General features: G+C 34.5%; 1 protein-coding gene across 13 annotated transcripts in view; it reads left to right on the forward strand.

The window, feature by feature from the left end:
• The window catches only part of FAM135A (family with sequence similarity 135 member A), a 135,207-nt gene that overhangs the window by 49,821 nt on the left and 62,359 nt on the right, over positions 1 to 23,027 (forward strand). For 7 of the 13 annotated variants that reach the window (XM_003897792.5, XM_009205456.4, XM_009205455.3 and 4 more), the window contains 4 exons: positions 2,140 to 2,266; positions 3,241 to 3,394; positions 7,722 to 7,799; positions 12,857 to 12,906. In XM_003897792.5, coding sequence (XP_003897841.1) covers positions 2,140 to 2,266; positions 3,241 to 3,394; positions 7,722 to 7,799; positions 12,857 to 12,906 — 409 coding nt within the window. Of the gene's footprint in view, positions 1 to 2,139; positions 2,267 to 3,240; positions 3,395 to 7,721; positions 7,800 to 12,856; positions 12,907 to 23,027 lie in introns of those variants that run through there. The other 6 variants (XM_009205454.4, XM_003897793.4, XM_009205460.3 and 3 more) reach the window with 3 other exon arrangements.

A 23,027-nucleotide genomic window follows, 5' to 3' on the forward strand; every position in this document is an offset into this window, starting at 1 on the left:
TTCTTACTTCCTAGGCCTTTGAGAGGTTGTGCTAAGTTATTATAGCTTTTATAAACAGGAAGGTGTTTTTTATTACATACATAATTTTATTATAAGCTTAAAAATTTTTTGGAAGATTTTCTGAAATAGAAAATATGAATGAAATTTTTCTAACAAAGTATGTTTTTTTGAAATACAACTTTTAAATAACATACAGTATTGCTTTTATATGATTATGTGTTTGGTTTTTAATGCTAAATGTTTATCTGTTTATAAAATATATTACTCTATTTTTCTAAATCTCTTCTTTTTGAAGTTTTAAGAAGAATCTCTAATTAAACTCTTTTAACTATTTCTTTTTAAGACTTACCAAGATTATCTTCATAAAACTAGCTGTGTTTCTCTCCTGAAAAATGCGCAAACAATTCATAGGAGGTTAGCTTAGGTTATTAATGTTGCTTTTTAAGGCCCTAATTAAACGGAGTAGATATTCACATCACCATCATAGTGAGTTAAATATGTGCTGCTTCTTGCAATGCGGCAATTTTTGCCATAGGCTAATAGGAGAAAGGGGCAGCTCATCTCCTAGAGACCATTTACTGGAAGAACAAATTTTTGGCTCAGAATCAGAAGCCAAGAGGATTAACTGTTGGCTCTGGTTAGTGACTAGAAAAGAAAACAATATGCCCATAACAGCTGAGGTTGCTGTTCTTTACCTAGCTGCCATGGGCCCTTATATCTAACTCTCTCTTGCTGCTAGAACTTCGCTATAAAAGCAGCAGCATCTTTACCAGCCTTTCTGTACCTATGAATGAAAGGTCGGAAAAGGAAAGCAAGGAAAGGGGAAGGGGAAGCTTTTTGCTGGTGGTGTGCTGGTAAAGGGGTCATATCTGAGGGTAACATTTCCTACTCTATATTCTTCAACAGGTTTTTCCTGAAGTTTTATTATTGGTGGGGTTTTTTTAATCCTCCAAAAATTGAAAATTTTTAAATTTATAACGTCTTTTAAATTTTTATTTTTATTTAAAACAATTTTTATGGTCAACCCAATCTACGGACATTATATCAGTTACTTAAAGTAAGTGGCTTAGAATTTCTTTCTTTGCTTGTTTTTTATTTGAACTATTTCTTATATTTGAATTTTTTAAGTACAACTTTTATAACAGTTCTGAAAAACACATTATAGCAAGTGGAATTTACCACTTATTTGAGACTCCCTTCTTTGCTGGGATATAGACATTTTACTTTTGCAAAGCAAATGGATTTTACAAACAAAACCTGCACTCTGCTTATGGCAACATTGTTTTTCTTTTATGTGTTTTCCCTTTTGCCAAACTGTCAAACAGTTCAAATGCTTTGTCCTACTTTATCTCAAATATAGTTGTGTGTGACTTTTCAACATTCTAACAGAAATATGCTTCTTCCTCTATGGAATATAAATGTTAATACTAACAGAAGTAATTCATATAATATGTGATTGATGGTGCCTTGAAGCTGGAGGCTGGAGGATTGCTTGAGACCAGGAGTTTGAGACCAGCCTGAGCAACATAGCAAGACTTCACCTCTACAAAAAATAAAAATGAGCCAAGCATGGTGGCACATGACTGTAGTTCCAGCTGCTAGAGACTTGAATAATAAAAATTATTTTAATAGAGCTCATAGCCTTTTAGTAAAGAGAATAAAGGGAAAGAAACTTATTTTTGAGAAATAGAGGCATCAGGTAGATTTAGTAATTTTTGTGTTTCTACATTTACATGGGAGCTCTTTATTTCTGTAAATAGCATTCATATTTGATTAAGTGTTAACATTGTAAATTTGGTAACCAGTTCCGACTTTAGGATTTCCAAATTCAAGCTTGGCTTTCATTTGTTGTTTAGCCACTCTAGATCCCACCATGTTTTGTCTTTGATGTTCTTTGAGACTTCCAGAAGTCTAATTATAGCAAGCAATGTCAAACATCTAGCCCTAGTTTTTTAATATTCATTTTGTTTTTTCATGATTATTCAAATTATTTTTTACAATTACTTTAGGAATACTTTAGAACTCATAAACTTGCAAAACCCTTGCTCTTCTATTCCTATAAGATTTTCCTTTGTAAATATTTCACTTACATTCAAGTAGACTCTTATGACAGTAATAATATAATACTTCTTCCTCCAGCTTTCCTCGCCCTGTGAAGACAACTTGGTTAAATAGAAATGCACCAGCACAAAACAAAGATTCCGTGATTCCTACTCTTGAAAGTGTGGTCTTTGGTATTAACTACACAAAACAGTTATCACCAGATGTAAGAACTGAATATGTTTATAAATCTTTTCCGTATTTTAAAAGAAGTGTTTTTAACTATTTTATCTATGAATGATGTTTTCCTTTTTTTAATTATTTGAGCTCAGCAACTTATAGATCTAATTAAATGTGATCTTAAAATATTGTTTGGTTCTAATTGTCTATTATGAAAACGTGATACTTCAAAATGTTACCAGATTTAGTGGATAGACGTCTTTGACAGCCTGTGCCCTTTAACTTGTTACTATTACCCCTTGGTCCTTTAACAGAACTGGTAGAAGTATTCCAAAGGAGTCTTTAAAGAACAATTGCCAGAGCCGAGACCCAGGGTAGAGTAGCGCAGGCCAGGCGTGGTGGCTCACACCTGTAATCCCAACACTTTGGGAGGCTTAGCCTGGAGGATTGCTTGAGGCCAAGAGTTTGATGCCAGCCTGAGCAACATAGCAAGACCCCACCTGTACAAAAAATAATGGAAAATAATGGTGGCACGTGCTTGTAGTCCCAACTGCTAGGGAGCCTGAGGCAGGTGAATCGCTTGCGCACAGAAGGTTGAGGCTGCAGTAAGCTGCAGTTGTGTCACTTCACTCGAGCCTGGGTGACAAACTGAGACCCTGTATCTAAAAAAAAGAAATTAAAAAAAGAAAGAGTAATGGAAGTACAGCTATTATTATAAAAGAAAAGGGGACATACTATAAAAGCTGAGTGTGCTTCAGTCTAAATGTAATATAAAATGCTATCAAAAATAATAATTTAATCTACTTGTTATAAAAATCCACTGTAACTGAAATTACTAGGGCCACATTTCATGCTTAAATTTATTGTTTGAACAACTCTCAAATATTACCAAATTTTTTATATGTATTAGAATAAATTTAGTTGACAGATGGTTAAGTATTTTTTCTTTATTTTTGCAAGTTTCAAATATAACATTTTGTATTACTGACACTCTGTATCCTACATCTGTTTCTTGTTTAGGGTTGTAGCTTCATCATTGCAGACTCCTTCCTACATCATGCCTATCGTTTTCATTATACACTTTGTGCCACTTTGCTGCTAGCCTTCAAGGGATTGCACAGCTACTTCATTACGGTAACAGAAGAGATTCCCTCTTGTCAGAAACTAGAACTGGGTATGTTAAAAGTAGCGAGACCTATCCTACGGTTCAAATCATTCTCTTCATTCTTATATTGCTAGCTACCAGCTTTGCCATAGTTTTTCTATACTAAAACTACAGTGTTTGTGTGCTTCACTTTACTTCTCTCTCAATTCCATCTTTTTCTACCTTGATAATCACTTTTTGCAGTTTAAAAATGTTTTTCAGAATGCTAAAAAATAGCTGCTTCATGCTAAATTTGAAACGAGTCTTTTAAAAAAAAACATGTCAGTATACTGTTCCTCTTAAAATATAACCCAAAAACATGCTAGAAAGCAAATGTAATTATCTGCAGAATCATAGGAAGGTAAATTAAATCCATACTTCCAAATATTTTACAGTCTAATCAGATTGTAGGTACTTAGGGCATTTTTGTTTACATTTGATTTTATAATAGTTATCTCAGATCTCAAATTCCTTTCATATTGTTTTAGGGAATAACAACATTACTTTTTTAACATTTTAAAAATCATTTAAATTGCTTAAAAAAATCAAGCTTCAGGTTGTATCCAAAAGTGTAGTACCTGTATATATTTGTAGTACATAATAAAAAATCATATTGCCTTGATTTTGTATACCATTTGTAGTTTGCAAAATGCTTTTACATATATTATTTCACAGAAGATAAATTATTGGGATTGGCAAAATAAGTTCTTATTCAGACTTTTTATGTCAGTTTTATTAGCTTTTATTTTCAAATATTGGCTAATAGCTTATAGAAATATATTTTAATCTTTTTAGAATATATTGTTTTATAATTATGTTTTTTAATCATAAATTGCCTTTTAAAATGTACAGAATCAGTATTCTTTCTTTATTCCTTTGTTCCTCAAGGATTTCAGTCTTTTAACAATACTAGTGCACTCCCTAAAGTAGTCACTGTTACTGAACATAGTTCTTGGGTTTGAGACTAATCAGACTACTAATTGTGTTGGATTACACAGGAATTGCAAGAAAGTGTAAGAATTTCTACCCCACTTAAATTCAGCTGTAAGAAAATGCTGGCTATTGTGCCACTAACAGCAACTATTCCAGTTTAATTAATTGATTAAGTCCATTATTCAGTCAGTTCAGCTCACACTTTCTTGACTAGACATAGATATCACTAAATTGACTGTTTAGAATTCTTGATTCAGTAATCCTAATGGTTTCATAAATAAGCAATAGGAAAATACATTTGTTCTTTTTTGACCATGTATTCATTCTCAAAACAAAAATGGTAGTATGGAAAAGATAATCTTCTGATCATTATTCTCTGAAACAGTCTCTATTTTCCTTGTTACTTTATGTTCTTAGAATTCCTGTTTCCCTTAGGAAAATTCTATAGACAGCTACTACCTCAAATGTAAATTTTTAAAAATGTTCTCTTTTGAAAATGAAAGAATCAGCTGGGCACGGTGGCTCACGCCTGTAATCCCAGCACTTTGGGAGGCCGAGGCGAGTGGAGCACGAGGTCAGGAGATCGAGACCATCCTGGCTAACACGGTGAAACCCCGTCTCTACTAAAAATACAAAAAATTAGCCGGGCATGGTGGTGGGCGCCTGTAGTCCCAGCTACTGGGGAGGCTGAGGCAGGAGAATGGTGTGAACCCAGGAGGTGGAGCTTGCAGTGAGCCAAGATCGCACCACTGCACTCCAGCCTGGGCGACACAGCAAGACTCCGTCTCAAAAAAAAAAAAAAAGAAAATGAATCATTTATAGAATAGAGCTAATTTAGGCTATCACTTATCCTTAATGGAAAATTATGTTTCAAATATCTTTAGTGGTGGTTTGGAAATCAAAAACATTTTTGTAGAAGAATTATATTACAAATTTTAGTTAGATTTAATGACCAGACCACAAAACTATTATACTACCATATTAATGAAGGACAATATCACGTACCTGAAAAATAGTGTTATGAAAAGTAGTGATGTAAAGCTTAAAATCCATGTGTAATGTCATTTCTACAAAAAAAAAAAGTGTTAATAGTTTTGATGTGGAATGCTACAGTAGATTCAAGAAGGCATTATCTTATGTTCAAGAGTGCACATATGGAACCATTTCTGTCACTTACTTACTTTGGGCCTACAAACACAAAGTGGTTTCCATTCACATGGTAAGGAGATTGAAGGGAATCAGATATGGTACATGTGCCAGGAATCAAAGGTGAGATTATCCAAAAGACAAAGGGTGTAAAGGATCTCTAGGAACAATACTTCTTAACGGTGTACTTCCCTTGGGCTTTTAATGAGCACCTCCTGTGTCAGTTACTGTGCTAGGTGCTGAGGAAAGAATAGGTCCCTGCCTTTAAAGAACTTTGACTTCTCCTCTTCCCTCTTCTCTCACAGCAACAGTAGTAAGAAATCAGCTTAGCATTGGGATGGGAAGGAGAAATTCACCCAGCAAAATGGGGCTTCTTGGGGTTTTAATATATGAGATGGGCTTATAAATACCTGTATAAGGAAGATGTCCATCTGCATATAATATTAAAGTAGATTTAACATGTAATATTTACAAATGAAAAACATATGAACCACATTTTAACTTAGAAAAAAATCCTCTTTAAAAGGAAGTATGTTTATTGGTAAAATTTATAATTAGTAATTAAATAAAAATGTTTCTTCCTTTAAAGGCAAATATTTATTTCAAATAGCTTAGACCAGCAGTCCCCAACCTTTTTGGCACTAGGGACCAGTTTCCTGGAAGACAATTTTTCCACGGATTGGGGGAAGGGATTGTTTTGGGATGAAACTATTCCACCTCAGATCATGAGGCATTAGTTCAATTCTCATAAGGAACATGCAACCTAGATTCCTCACATGCACAGTTCGCAATAGCGTTCATGCTCCTATGAGAATCTAATGCCGCTGCAGAGCTTAGGAAGTAGTGCTTGCTCGCCTGCCGCTTACCTCCTGCTGTGCAGCCTGGTTCCTAACAGGCCACAAACGAGTACCAGTCCACAGCCTGGGTGTTGGGGAGCCCTGGCTTAGACGGTGTTAGCAATTATTATTAATTTATCAGTCTAACTTCAGCATGATCATGTATTCATAAGATTTTCAACTTTTTTCTGGTGAGGATGGCTTTTATGTCATGTATGTTACTTTGGGCTTAGAGATGTAATATAGGAAGTATCATAATAAAGTGCCCTTATATTTAATTTCAGAAGTTAATTACAAAATGATTGTCAACTTTATTCCAAATTATTTGCTTAAAATATTTTATCAGAAAATAAAATTCTAAAGCAAACCCAGACTTCAGTTTTAAATAAGTATATGATAGAAATAAAATTACTAGTACCTTACACAGAGATTTACTTAAAACATTTCTTGAATGAATGAATGAAATAGCACAATACAGTTTTCATTGTTATTTGAAAAAGTGTAGGCATCAACATAAAGCTTAACAGTTTTCTAGGGATTTTTAAAATCAAGATTCATCTTCAATAAATATTGGTAATATATTGTGTTGTTCTTAAACTTTACGGTTTATATTTTCCTTTCTCTTTATTGTGAATTTTAGTTTATTCTTGACTGCATCTTGTAAGAAAACATCTAAAAATACTATTAACTATTAAAAATAAGAGTATTTGTTACATATTCTAAACTATCAATGTCTTTTATTTTTATTCTAGCAAAATAAAATTGTGAACACTAATATATTTCTATAATGTACTGTTGACCAAACACCACTATATTCACCAGTTTTAATAAGTGGATACAGAGTAGTTATTGATTAAAGAATATTTCCCTTTTTACCACTTTTATTGAGTTTTCAAATAAGCATATATTTAAACTTATTAAACTTTACTATGCTTTGAAAACTTTTCTAAAATATGTTCCCTCTTTTAAAATAATGCTTGAGTTCCTTTCTGCTTTTTTGCCTTTCTCTTTTCTCCTAGATGAATGATGTACATTTTCTGATGACATATAATTAAATATTGGTTTGGTGCAAGGAGCTCTTACTGAACATGAGAGTCAGGAGTTCTGGAATTAGGTTTGGGCAAGTCACATAGCCTATCTGAACCCCAGTATCTACACTTGTAACAGCAGGGAGTTAACTCTGAGATCCCTGCCAACCTAAAATTCTGAGTCTAATAAATTAAAACATATTGGATTATGAAATGTTGAGCGACACATGCATTTAAATTAAAAAACCAAAAATATATACTCGAATGTACATCATTTGTAATTTTGATAAGCTAATTAACTAACTGCACTATCAGATAAACACTAAGTCTATTATTAACAAGCTGGAAAATTCTAGTAAGTTTTGTTATAAAAGGAGTATAGTAACTAGTGCTGTGTGCAATCCTTATGACTAGCCAAGGCCAACATGCAGCTCCTATATGAGCGTCTTCTCAGAAGAAAACAGCCACGAACACAGAAAGACAACCATCTAGGTACGTTTACAAATAGCTTAAGTAAATGATCCCTTTTAATTAATTAATTAGTATGAAATTTTGCTTTAAATTAGCATCAGATTTCATAAATATATATTTAATAATATAGTATGTTTCCACCATTCTGAAGAACTTACCTTTAAAATCAGTTTGGTTTGTAGATAAATTTTGGTTAATTTCCTAATTTGTAATATTGAAGTTTTTACTTAAGTCTGGAAATGGTAAATGCAAAACTCTCTGGCTTTTTTCATGTGTTTTTAAAAGTTTCTATGAAGAGTACTTTTTCAAAACCATGATTATTACTACAATTTGTTGGTTTAATGACATTGCCTTAAATTTGCTGTTATTTTATATTTGGCTAGGCCTAGTGATAATGAAATGTGTTTTAAAAGGAAACCAGGCAGGGTATGGTGACTCACTCCTGTAATCCCAGCAGTTCGGGAGGCCGAGGTGGGCGGATCACGTGAGGTCAGAAGTTCGAGACTAGCCTGACCAACGTGATGAAACCCCATCTCTACTAAAAATACAAAATTAGCCAGGTTTGGTGGCGCATGTCTGTAATCCCAGCTACTCAGAGGCTGAGGCAGGAGAATTGCTTAAACCTGGGCAGTAGAGGTTGCAGTGAGCCGAGATTGTGCCATTTCACTCCAGCCTGGGCCACAAAACCAAAACTCCACCTCAAAAAATACTAAACCTAGTTTTCTGCACTGCAGAAATAGAGACGAGATGGGAGGCTGAGGCAGGAGAATTGCTTGAACCTGGAAGGTGAAGGTTGCAGTGAGCCAAGATCATGCTCCTGCACTCCAGCCTGAGCAACAGAGTGAGACTCAATCTCAAAAAAAAAAAAAAGGCCGGGCGCGGTGGCTCAAGCCTGTAATCCCAGCACTTTGGGAGGCCAGACGTGGGGTGGATCAATGCAGGCTGGGAGATCGAGACCATCCTGGCTAACACGTGAAACCCCGCCTCTACTAAAAAAATACAAAAAACTAGCCGGGCGTGAGGGTGGGAGCGTGGATGCCTGTGGTCCCACCACTTGGGAGGCTGAGGTGAGAATGGCGTGAACCCGGGAGGCGGAGGCTTGTGAAAGAGCTGAGATCTGGCCACTGCACTCCAGCCTAGGGTGTGGGATAGGAGGGAGACTCCTCCAAGCCTCAAAAGGAATAGAGAAGAGAAATATCCTATCAGGATCTGCTAGGCCGCTATTTTGCTTTTGGTTTTTGGCTTTTTTTCCAGTCAATTTTCATTTATTTTTTGTTATTCTACATTTAAAAAGCAAAATAACATCAAATCACCACTATCTGGATATGTTGTACATGGTAAAGGAAATGTTCTGATCTCATTATTTTATTATACATTTTCATATATAAGTTAGACTTTTCTTGAATAGCAATAATAATTTATTATCTATAAGTATATTAAAAGTTTTCACTTTGTGTTCAATAAACCATCACAATTACTTTTTAAGAAGATTGTGAAAAGCTGTAGGAATCAAAGAGTGAAATAAAATCAGTATTTATTTCTCAATTTTCAGAGGTATGAACTGAAGGAAGTTAAAAAGCCAAAATCTTTCTCAACATTTCTCAGGTGAAAACTAACTCAGAAATATTTGAGTTATGTTAATTTTCACTAAGACTGTTAAGAGAAACTGATTTTTCTGGTCAGGAAGGAAAAAGAATAGTTGAAAATTTATTGTCATTCTTTTTGAAACATAGTATTATATTCTCATATAAAGTTACTGTAAAATTAAAGAATACATAGTATGAAATTATGGCCATTTATGACATTTTAGCATTTTTTAAGCAATTCAAATATACTTCTAATTTAAACTTTTTTATTGCCAGCCTATCAGTTTACATGTGAGTATTCTAAATAATTTTATAGAATGCAGTTTAATGTAAAAAGATCTATTAAAAAAAAAAATGGGCCAGATCTTGGTTGGGTAGAAAAATACTTGATTCAAAACTAAAACACTTTTGTTGAGGTATCTTTTATCCTTAAACCTAACATCATATTGCCATTGTCTGAGCTGTGTTATAAATATTTGTTGAATTAATGGATAGATTTAGAAAATAAATAATAGATACATGTACCCTTTGGCCTAGTATCCCCACTTCTGTTCACCTGTATCATAGAAATAACATACTAGCTAGTATGTAAAGATATAGCTACAAGCATGTTTATTTCAGTATTGTTCTTAGCGGCAAAACAGTATAAACAAAGATCAATGCCCATTATTTGGACAAAGAGTGGAATACAGAATAAATCATGATGCACCTACATCAAAGAATATTGTGTAGTCATCTTAAAACATGCTTTAGTGCTAGGTACCAGAATACTGTGGGGTAATGCTGAGAGAAAAAAAGCAAGATGCAAAAAAGTGTGCAAAATACAATCCTATTTTTACAAAACAGTGACTCCAAAACTCATATGTGTATATGTATATTATATTTGAAAAATATGGGAGGATATGCTCTAGACTGTAACCTTGGATTAGTAATAGGAGCCAAGCCCCCCCAAAATATATTATGATAATAACATCTATATATTTCTGTAGAATTGTATAAATGGGTATATACAGTATACCCTTGAATAACACCGGAATTGGGGCACTGACCCCTGTACAGTTAAAAATATTCCTGTAACTTTTGACTCCTCCAATACTTACCAACTAATGACCTACTGTTCACTGAAAGCCTTACTGATAACTCAAACAGTTGATTAATACATAAAAAGACTAGTATCTACATGTTTTTATGCAATCATGACATATTCATCTTTCTTAATTTTTTCAATATTTCTAGGCTACATAGTTTACAAGTTTCATATTCTTTCCAAAATATTTATTGAAAAATACTTGTGTATAAGTGCATCTGCATAGATCAAACCTGTGTTGCTCAAGGGTCTGTTACATATGTCACTTTAAAAAGAAAAAATAATTAAAATAGGATTTTAAACTCCCTTAAAAATCTAAGTGATTTTGAAATTATTTTCAGGACTAAGATTTAAAGTTAAATTATGCTTTTAAACATTCTTTAAGATATTGTTTGCATTGAAGTAGCTCTCACTAGTTATAATGCAAACATACCCATTTATGCAGTTAGGTTCTTCTATGTAAACATTAGAAAAATGTGTCAGAACTCTCAAAACCTTATTTCAAATTTTTAAAACTCAGAGGGTAGAATATGTAATTTCTAAGACTAATTTTCCTGATTTTTTTCTATCACAGGAAAAGATCATGAGTAATGTGAAAACAGATGTTGGCCTATGGGAGTGGTGGTTTTAATGCAGATAAGCCACTGGTTTATCTGACAGTGAAATGATTTGTGAAATCATAGCAAATTTCTTTAGTTACCAACAAGTTGGCCAAATTAGTGATCTATTTTTTGGTATATATCAATATCTAAATACAATTTTACTTGTATATTTTGTGAGTTATGAAATATATGTGTTCCATTGATTTTTAGTTAACAACAGAGTATTTGTTGTTCACATTATGTTACCGGGAGGGGTGCAGTGTCCTTGGTTCTTGTTGAAGGAAGAATTCAGCCAAGAGACACACAGCAAGGGTTATGTAGCAGAATTTATTTAAAGAGACAGTAGTGCACTCTGAAAGATAAAGCAGAGCAAGCTTCTGGAGAGAGTGAGCCAGCAGCAGCCAGTGCTGGGGGACTCTATGAAGAATACATGATTATTCATGAAAGGGCATGAGGAGGTGTCACTTGCAATCATGTTTTAGGCAATCCCCTTGGGCATACATGCTCTGTAGTTGTACATGCTAGTACACATGTTGCTTGTCTTGTTAGCATTTAAAATCTCCACCTCGGGGTGTGTTTTTTACTATTGTAATGAGCAAAAGACTATTCTAGGGTGAGTTATTGGAGGAGTGCACATGCTTCAGGGTCGTAGGAGCCCAACCACAAGGCCAGGTATAGCCAATATAGCCATCGTCCTTTTTACTGTCAGTGGGCAGCATCTCCAGGACTTCTTTGCCCAGAGGCTCCCTTGGCTGCTCATATCTGGCTGTCTCCCTACTCTTAATAATTATACTGTGGTTGTGTTTTACCATATTAATTGTGATTGCTTTTTTTTAACAAATTTAAATGTTTATCATTTTTATCATGTAGTAAACATTCAGTCTGTCTTACAAATTAGTCAGCTGATGAGTGAATTCAGGGATGTTACAGAATGTGTTCTTGCCTTTATGTGAGAAGGATCAATTAAACTCTTTCACAACAAGATTATGGGAATTTTGTATGGTTATAACTATGCTGTTACAGTTCTTTTAAAAGACCTGTTTGATTTCTACTTAAAAATTATGTGTATGTAAAGATATTTCAGACCTTAGTGTAATTCCTCCCTGCCAAAAATAAATAATTAATAAATCTTTATATTTTTTTAGTTTCTGTTTTTCCAGGTAAATATTACCATTTTAATTGTAAATCTGTGTACCTCTTTGTAGATGATTATAGCATATATTAAGTAAATCAGAGTTGTATGGCAAATATTTGCCTCAGTTTAAGAATATTTTATAGAAAAATAAATGTATTAGGAACTAACTTTATTAAAGGATCTTGATATTCATTTTTATTAAATAGCCTACACCCCAGGTATATTTTAAATGTTTCAGTTATAAAAATTGATTTTACTTGAGCATTTTAGGAATAGCTTTTGTAAAAAACGAGAAAGCAAGGCATGTGTATGTATAACACAAAATACTAAACCATACTGGAAATTATAAAATATGAAGTACAGTAAAATCTAATTATATAGTTACTCTTTTCTGTAACACAGTTGTGCAAGTTACTTAATGTATATAGTTAAGTTTCCTTGACAGTGTTAACTCTTGTGAAAACTGAAAAATGATATTTATCAGAATGTAGAATTTAATAATCACGTTACCTATATAATTAATATGTTTATGAAAATATGTTACCTTGAAATTTAATTCATTGAATGTAGTCCAGATACATCTTAATTTTCAGTTGTTATGGGAATTTTATTTATATAAATTAAATATCTAACATTGAAATATTTCCTCTACTCTTTACTCCTTCCAGAGGAAATGGATGTAGAAGCTCGACTTACTGAACTATGTGAAGAAGTTAAGGTACTTGGATTTTTTTGATTCACATCATCAAGTTATTTGAGTGGTTTCTGTTTCCTATTCTAGATATTTTGTCTATGAAAACTTAAAGTATTTATAGTTCCTAAAATGCGAAGATAAAGTGGTTGATCATTGTAGAACCATTGTAGAACCAACTTAGTTGGTCAAAATTCATTTGGCTTCAGCATAAAGTTAACTTAGCTTTTAAAAAGTATGTTATTCTTCATATAAATGAAATAGCAAAGATAATTAACTGATCAAGCTGTACATTTTCTTCTGTTCACTCAAATAATTTCTGGACACGTTTTTAAAACATCACTTGTACAAGTTTATAAAATGATACTGTTTAAAAATGAAAATTTGTTTTATTTCAGTAGATCAATTTGCTTCTCATATCATTTTTTCAGTTCACTCTTGCAATTAAATTGATACATTTGCCTTTCTTTTTCTGAGAAACTAAATGTTTTTAACTAAATGCATGTTTTACTATGCATTCACTCTTGGTCAGCTACATTAATGGAAGAAATCAGAGGCGGGAATCAAAGGAAAATATGTATTTGGTTTGGATATACTTTTGTATGTAAATTTGAATGAGGACTAGACCCATTCAAAAAGGTATTCTAAGAAAATTATGCATATGCAGGATACATAAGTTTTGTATACTGTCCTAGAGGTTTTCTCTGCAGTTCAAGTAAGGTAAATATTTTCTTTAAAAAAGTCACTAATGTTCTTATGATAATTGCTCAGAAGAACATTAAACAATCTTAAGATGTGTGCGGTTAATATGAAAACATCTGCAGTGTTTCACTGAGCTATTAAAGAAATTTTGAATAAATATACATATGATACTCCTGTAGATAATCACTAAAATATATCAGTTTTACTCCAGTCAATCATTTTAATGAGTCCAAACCAAAATCCCGCTGGAAATTTAAACCTGTTTTTAAAATCTTTTCAAGAAATGTAAAGATGGCTAAGAAAAACTTTTTAAAAAATAATGTAATTTTAAAATAATACAAATGAAGAAAGACTTGCTCAACTGGATACTAAAATATATGTAAAATAACAGTAATGAAAAGAAATAAGGTAGGATTTCTCTAAAAGAATAAAAAGACAAGTCAGTGGAATTAAACAGCACTAAAATAGTCACTATTATGTTTAATAACTAAGTGTATGATAAAATATCAGTAATGTCAGGGTCTATAACTATTGTGGTAAAGTTAACGTCATGCCATGCTATAGCAACAGTTCTAAATGGACTAAAGAGTTAAGTGTCCAAAGAAATGAGGAAGAAAAAAATTACATACATATGTAAATATAAACAATCTGATCTTGGGATATGAAATGACTCCCTCAGACAATTTTTAAAAAGGTTTTTTAAAGACCAATAAAAACCTAAGGGACAAAATAAGACATTGATGATTTGAAATTTCTTTGTAACAAAATATACTATAAATTTGAAAGCAAAGAATAGACTGGAAGAGAATATTTGCAATATTTAAAGCAGGCTAATGGTCAGTGCTCACTATATATAACATGCTCTCAAGTATCAATTTTAAAACAACACCCTTGTTAAAAAAAAAAAAAAAAAAAAAAGGATACAATGAGGCAGTGTACAAATGAGTCCTTAGCAGAATAATTTAGCTCCTGAAATGATACTCATTCTTACTGGAATTCCAACCAGGGGAATGCAAATTCTAATAGGTTATTTTTTTTGCCTATGAAATTTGCAAGAATGAAAGTGACTACTGATCTTCATTTTTTGCAAGAGTGTAGTGAAACTAGTATCTGCATACCCTGTTGGTGATGGTATAAACTGGCACAATATTTTTTAACATTAGTCCATTGATGTATTTTAAAAACACTTACATGTTGCACAATTATTAAATCTGCACAGCAGTTTTTATTTAATAATCTGTTCTACAAAAATATAAATGTGCACAAATATAAGAAATTACATCATTAATTATTATCAATTCTGATGTAGCCATTTAAAAGCATTAGGTGGATCTCTATGAAATTGTCATGAATTATTTAATTCAGAAAATATTTATTAATTCATGATGCTAGATACTGTTTTCATGCTGAAAACTCTTCAAGATATATATATATATATATTTTTTTTTTTTTTCTCGCTGTGTCGCCCAGGCTGGAGTGCAGTGGCCGGATCTCAGCTCACTGCAAGCTCCGCCTCCCGGGTTTTTACGCCATTCTCCTGCCTCAGCCTCCCGAGTAGCCGGGACTACAGGCGCCTGCCACCTCGCCCGGCTAGTTTTTCGTATTTTTTTAGTAGAGACGGGGTTTCACCGTGTTAGCCAGGATGGTCTCGAACTCCTGACCTCGTGATCCGCCCGTCTCGGCCTCCCAAAGTGCTGGGATTACAGGCTTGAGCCACCGCGCCCGGCCGCTTCAAGATATATTAATTAAAAAAAAGAAAAATATGAATAATATGATTTTGTATAGTACGTTAAAAGAATTAAAAAGCTGTTTGTGTATTTTATTGTGTTTATGTGATTATATATGAAATATTTGAAAGGATATATATATTCCAAGCTTTTAACAGTAATACAGAAAAAAAGTGGCATGGAGAGTAAAGTTTGTAAATCAGAATTTTTATTCTTTATATGCATCTATATTAAATGTTTAAAAATAATACATATGTATCCATGTATTGCTAATTAATTTTTTAGATATACATATTTAAATTTCAGTATATAAATGGATGTCGTAAACTTTAACATCAACAACCTATAACATATTATAATGTGTCTTGAGACGTGGTGAGATACAAATTCTCATACCTTGTATATCTTTTTCAGGGATTAGATTGGCAGTATGTATCCACAGCCAGAAAAATATCTCTTCTTAGTGTATACCAAAAGCTAAACAGAGGTTCATGTGAAGATTCATAATATTGTAAAATTGTTTAATAAATGCCCAGTGGTAGAATGGTTAAACAAATTACGGGATACTTGTAATCTAACTTATACAGCCTTAAAAATGATGTTTTTGGCCAGGCGCAGTGGCTCACACCTGTAAACCAGGGAAGCCAAGGCGAGCGGATCACCTGAGGTCAAGAGTTGGAGACCAGTCTGGCCAACATGGCAAAACCCCATCTCTACTAAAAATACAAAAATTAACTGGGTGTGGTGGTGGGCATCTATAATCCCAGCTACTTGGGAGACTGAGGCAGGGAGAATCGCTTGAACCCAGGAGGCAAAGGTTGCAGTGAGCCAAGAGCATTCCATTACACTCCAGTCTGGCCAACAGAGTGAGACTCTGCCTCAAAAAAAAAATAAAATAAAATAAAAAGATGTTTTTAACAAATGTTTGATGAAGTGGAAAAATGTTCATACTGTATTCAGTGAAAATTGTATGAAACTATATATTATTTTAGCTTTTGCTTTATGTATATAATTGAAAAAAACTTGAAGCCTGTACACTAAAATGAACTTTTTTCATCTTTTTTTGCTTTCTCATATTTTCTAAGTAAAGCAGCATTTTGCAATCAAACAAGCAGTGAATGTTATGGGAAAATATATATATATAAGATAATGTGATTTGAAAAAAACGCAAATGTAGCCAGACACAGTGGCACACACCTGTAGTCCCACCTACTCAGGAGACTGAGGTGGGAGTACTGCCTGAGTGCAGGAGTTGAGACTGTATTCATACCTTTGAATAGCCACTGCACTCCAGCCTGGGCCATGTAATGAGACCCTGTCTCAAGTTTAAAAAAAGAAAAGAAAAATATACAAATGTAAAGTCTTATTCCTACATTTATATATATAAAAGATCATGCCAAACTTAATTCTAATTTCCTTTGTTAATATAAAAAATTGTATTATTATTTATTTTGGTATTTATTACAAGAGATTTATGAAAACCAGAGAAATAATTTATCTATGCTTCAGGGATGCTTTTCCAACAATGAGAGTACTAAAGTTTTTCAGAACTGCAGTATCATGATCCCTAGGGAGTAAAATTAATAAGTACTAGGTATCTAGATAACCTTGCTCTCAGGAAAAATAAAAAGAGAGTTGTGTACTTTATTTATTTATTTATTTATTTATTTATTTATTTGCCTGGGTTAAAGGCCAGAAAATTGTTTCTACTTTTGTATAGACCATGCTAAGTGAAGTGTTTCATATCTTATACAATGCTATTTAATTACTCTCAGTTACTTATCCAACTCTTCTTTTTCTAAACTCCATTAAAACTCTCCTTGGGGACAATAATACTGCAAGTTTCAGCTTATATTTTAAAGTCCATATTCTTAAAAGAGACATGAAAAACTTGTTAGCTTCATTTGTGCTACATTTGTAAAACCATCTCGGGAAAAAACACAGCAGGAAATTCATCATATGTTGATGAATCTTTATTCATTATATCTTGACTCTTAGCTTCCATTCCAGCTTCTGGTATTTATAAACCTTTTCCATAAATTATGGGAGCTCTTTTTCATAGAAATGTAAACATTTTCCATAAATTCTGTAAACATACAAATGTTTTTTATAAATTCTGGAAGTTTTTTTTAATCTGAAAACTATAACTTCTCATTCACTTATTTATTCACTCAGTAAATATTTATTGAGTTACTACTATGTACGAGTAACTAGAGTCACAAAAGTGAATAGGACATGATCATAATTCCTCCTCTTCTTACTAATTTTGTTTAATTTTTGTTTAGCGTCTTCTCTGAGTTAGGCAAGGTAAATGAAAGTGTGATTTGAGTGGGGGAAGAAAAGCCTGCTGAACTGCAGACTTTAAAAAGAAATAAAAATAAACTGAGAGTAGCGGTATCATATGTGATAAGCAGCCTTTGGGGATACACACACACATACACACACACAGAAATTTATTTTTATTTTATTTTGTTTTAATTATACTTTTAAGTTCTGGGATACATGTGCAGAAAGTGCAGGTTTGTTACATAGGTATACACGTGCCATGGTGGTTTGCACGCCCATCAACCCGACATCTACATTAGGTATTTTTCCTAATGCTATCTTTCCCCTAGCCCCTCACTCCCTGACAGGCCCTGGTGTATGATGTTCCCCGCCCTGTGTCCATGTGTTCTCATTGTACAACTCCCACTTATGAGTGAGAACATGCGGTGTTTGGTTTTCTGTTCCTGTGTCAGTTTGCTGAGAATGATGGTTTCCAGCTTTATCCATGTTCCTGCAAAGGACATGAACTCATCCTTTTTTATGGCCGCATAGTATTCTATGGTATATGTGTGCCACATTTTCTTTACCCACTCTATCATTGATGGGCATTTGGGTTGGTTACAGGTCTTCGCTATTGTGAATAGTGCTGCAATAAACATACGTGTGCATGTATCTTTACAGTAGCATGATTTATAATCGTTTGGGTATATACCCGGTAATGGAATTGTGGGGTCAAGTGATATTTCTGGTTCTAGATCCTTGAGGAATCGCTACACTGTCTTCCACAATGGTTGAACTAATTTACACTCCCACCAGTAGTTTAAAAGCCTTTCTATTTCTGCACATCCTCTCCAGCATTGGTTGTTTCCTGACTTTTTAATGACGGCCATTCTAACTGGTATGAGATGGTATCTCATTGTGGTTTTGATTTGCATTTCTCTAATGACCAGTGATGATAAGCTTTTTTTTCGTATGTTTGTTGGCCGCATAAATGTCTTCTTTTGAGAACTGTCTGTTCATATCCTTCGTCCACTTTTCAGTGGGGTTGTTTTTTTCTTGTAAATTTGTTTAAGTTCCTTGTAGATTCTGTATATGAGCCCTTTGTCAGATGGATAGATTGCAAAAATTTTCTCCCATTCTGTAGGTTGTCTGTTCACTCTGATGAGAGTTTCTTTTGCCGTGTAGAAGCTCTTTAGTTTAATTAGATGTCATTTGTCAATTTTGGCTTTTGTTGCCATTGCTTTTGGTGTTTTAGTCATGAAGTCTTTGCCCATCATGCCTATGTCCTGAATGGCATTGCCTAGGTTTTCTTGTAGGGTTTTTATGGTTTTAGGTCTTATATTTAAGTCTTTAATCCATCTTGAGTTAATTTTGTACAAGGTGTAAGGAAGGGGGTCCAGTCTCAGTTTTCTGCGTATGGCTAGCCAATTTTCCCAACACCATATATTAAATAGGGAATCCTTTCCCCATTGCTTTTTTTTTTTTTTTTTTTCTTTTTGTCAGGTTTGTCAAAGATCAGATGGTTGTAGATGTATGGTGATATTTCTGAGGCCTCTGTTCTGTTCCATTGGTCTATGTATCTGTTTTGGTACCAGTAACATGCTGTTTTGGTTACTGTAGACTTGTAGTATAGTTTGAAGTCTGGTGGTGGTATGCCTCCAGCTTTGTTCTTTTTGCTTAGGATTGTCTTGGCTATATGGGCTGTTTTTTGGTTCCATATGAAATTTAAAGTAGTTTTTTCTAATTCTGTGAAGAAAGTCAATGGTGGCTTGATGGGGATAGCATTGAATCTATACATTACTTTGGGCAGTATAGACAGAATATTGATTCCTCCTATCCATGAGCGTGGAATGTTTTTCCATTTGTTTGTGTCCTCTTATTTCCTCGAGCAGTGGTTTGTAGTTCTCCTTGAAGAGGTCCTTCACATCCCCTGTAAGTTGCATTCCTAGGTTTTTTATTCTCTTGGTAGCAATTGTGAATGGCAATTCACTCATGACTTGGCTGTCTGTCTATTATTGGTGTATAGGAATGCTTGTGATATTTGCATATTGATTTTGTGTCCTGAAACTTTGCTGAAGCTGCTTATCAGCTTAAGGAGATTTTGGGCTGAGACGATGGGGTTTTCTAAATAGACAATCATGTCATCTTCAAACAGAGACAAACAATTTATCTTCCTATTTGAATACCTTTTATTTCTTTTTCTTGCCTGATTGCCCTGGCTAGAACTTCCAGTACTATGTTGAATAGGAGGTGTGAGAGAGGGCATTCTTGACTTGTGCTGGTTTTCACAGGGAATGCTTCCCCCTTTTGCCCATTCAGTATAAATAGCTCTTATTATTTTGAGATATGTTCCATCAATACCTACTTTATTGAGAGTTTTTAACATGAAGGGATGTTAAATTTTAGCAAAGGCCTTTTCTGCATCTATTGAGATAATCATGTGGTTTATGGATTACATTTATTGATTTGCATATGTTGAACCAGCCTTGCATCCCAGGGATGAAGCCGACTTGATTGTGGTGGATAATCTTTTTGATGTGCTGCTGGATTAGCTTTGCCAGTGTTTTATTGAGGATTTTCTCATTGATGTTCATCAGAGATATTGGCCTGAAATTTTCTTTTTTTTGTTGTGTCTGTGCCAGGTTTTGGTATCAGGATGATGCTGGTCTCATAAAATGAGTTAGGCAGGAGTCCTTACTTTTCCATTGTTTGGAATAGTTTCAGAAGGAATTCAGTACTAGCCCTTCTTTGTACCTCTGGTAGAATTTGGCTGTGAATCCATCTGGTCCTGGAGTTTTTTTGGTTGGTAGGCTATTAATTACTGTCTCAATTTCCGACCTTGTTATTGGCCTATTCAGGGATTCAGCATCTTCCTGGTTTACTCTTGGGAGGGTGTACGTGTCCAGGAATTTATCCATTTCTTCCAAATTTTCTAGTTTGTTTGTGTAGAGGTGTTTATAGTATTCTCTGATGTTAGTTTGTATTTCTGTGGGGTCAGTAGTGATACCCCTTTATCATTTTTTGTGTCTATTTGTTTCTTCTCTCTTTTCTTCTTTATTAGTCTGGCTAGTGGTCTACCTATTTTGTTTATCTTTTCAAAAACACCAGTTCCTGGATTCATTGATTTTTTTTTTCTTTAAGGTTTTTCATGTCTCTGTCTCCTTCAGTTCTGCTCTGATTTTAGTTATTTCTTGTCTTCTGCTAGCTTTTGAATTTGTTTGCTCTTGCTTCTATAATTCTTTTAATTGTGATGTTATGGTGTCGATTTTAGATCTTTTCAACTTTCTGATGTGGGCATTTAGTGCTGTAAATTTCCCTGTTAACATTGCTTTTGCTGTGTCCCAGAGATTCTGGTACATTGTATCTTTGTTCTCATTGGTTTCAAAGAACTTCTTTATTTCTATCTTAATTTCGTTATTTACCCAGTAGTCATTCAGGAGCAGGTTGTTCAGTTTCCACGTAGTTCTACAGCTTTGAGTGAGTTTCTTAATCCTGAGTTATAATTTGATTACACTGTGGTCTGAGAGACTGTTTATTATGATTTCCATTCTTTTGCAGTTGCTGAGGGGTGTTTTACTTCCAATTATGTAATCGATTTTAGTGCTATGTGGCACTGAGAAGAATGTATATTCTATTCATTTGGGGTGAAGAGTTCTGTAGATGTCCACTAGGTCCACCTGGTCCAGAGCTGAGTTCAAGTCCTGAATATCCTTGTTGATTGCCTGTCTCGTTGATCTGTCTAATAATGACAGTGGGATGTTAAAGACTCCTACTATTATTGTGTGGGAGTCTAAGTCTCTTTGTAGGTCTCTAATAACTTGCTTTATGAATCTGGGTTCTCTTGTATTAGATGCATATATATTTTGGATAGTTAGCTCTTGTTGAATTTATCCCTTTACCTTTATGCCCTTCTTTGTCTTTTTTTTTCATCTTTGTTGGTTTACAATCTGTTTTATCAGAGACTAGGATTGCATCCCCTGCTTTTTTTTTCTTTTTCTTTTCTTTCTTTTTTTTTTTTTCCTTTTGCTTTCCACTTGCTTGGTGAATATTCCTCCATCCCTTTATTTTGAGCCTATATGTGTCTTTGCACATGAGATGGGTCTCCTGAATACAGCCCACCAATGGGTCTTGACTCTTTATCCAATTTGCCAGTCTGTATTTTTAATTGTAGCATTTAGTCTATTTACATTTAAGGTTAATATTGTTACCTATTAATTTGATCTTGTCATCATGATACTAGCTGGTTATTTTGCCCATTAGTCAATGCAGTTTCTTTATAGTGTCATTGGTCTTTATATTTTGGTGTGTTTTTACAGTGGCTGGTACTGGTTTTCCTTTACATACTTATTGCTTCCTTCAGGAGCTCTTGTAAGACAGGCCTGATGACAAAATCCCTCAGCATTTCCTTGTCTGTAAAGGATTTTATTTTTCCTTCACTTATGAAGCTTTTTGGTTGGATATGAAATTCTGGGTTGAAAATGCTTTTCTTTTGATAATGTTGAATATCGGCCCCCACTCTCTTCTGGCATATAGGGTTTCTGCAGAGAGCTCTGCTATTATTCTGATGGGCTTCCCTTTGTAGTAACCTGATCTTTCTCTCTGGCTGCCCTTAGCATTTTTTCCTTGATTTCAACCTTGGAGAATCTGAAGATTATGTGTTCTTGGGGTTGCTCTTCCTGAGGAGAATCTTAGTGGTGTTCTCTGTATTTCCTGAGTTTGAATATTGGCCTGTCATGCTAGGTTAGGGAAGTTCTCCTGGATAATATCCTGAAGTGTGTTTTCCATCTTGGTTCCATTCTCCCTGTCACTTTCAGAGCTGGTGCACTGTGCTTGGAGAATCCCTCTTGTCAGGCAGGATCAGCTGCTCTCTTCAGAGCCAGCAGGCAGGAACGATTAAATCCGCTGAAGCTGCACCCACAGCTGTCCCTTCCCCTAGGGGCTCTCTCCCAGGGAGATAGGAGTTTATCTGTAAGCCGCTGACTGGGGCTGTTACCCTTTCTTCAATGATGCCCTGCTCAGTGAGGAGGAATCTAGAGAAGCAGTCTGGCCGCAGCTGCTTTGCCGCGCTGTGATGAGTTCTACCCGGTCTAAACCTTCCAGCCTCCTTAGCACTGTCAGTGGAAAGCCACCTACTAAAGCCTCAGTAATAACAGATGCCCCTCCCTTACCAAGCTTGATCTTCCCCAGTTGACTTCGGACTGCTGTGCTGGCAGCGAGAATTTCAAGCCATTGATTCCTAGCTTGCTGGGCTCGGTGGGAGTGGGACCCGCTGAGCGAGACCACCTGGCTCCCTGGCTTCAGCCTCCTTTGCGGGGGAGTGAACGGTTCTGTCTTGCTGGGGTTCCAGGCACCACTGGGGTATGAAAAACACTCCTTCAGCTAGCTCAGTGTCTGCCCAAACAACTGCCCACTTTTGTGCTTGTAACCCAGGGTCCTGGTGGTGTAGGCACATGA

This window comes from Papio anubis, chromosome 6 (genome assembly GCF_008728515.1).
Source record: "Papio anubis isolate 15944 chromosome 6, Panubis1.0, whole genome shotgun sequence".
In the NCBI taxonomy this organism is placed as follows: Eukaryota; Metazoa; Chordata; class Mammalia; order Primates; family Cercopithecidae; genus Papio; species Papio anubis.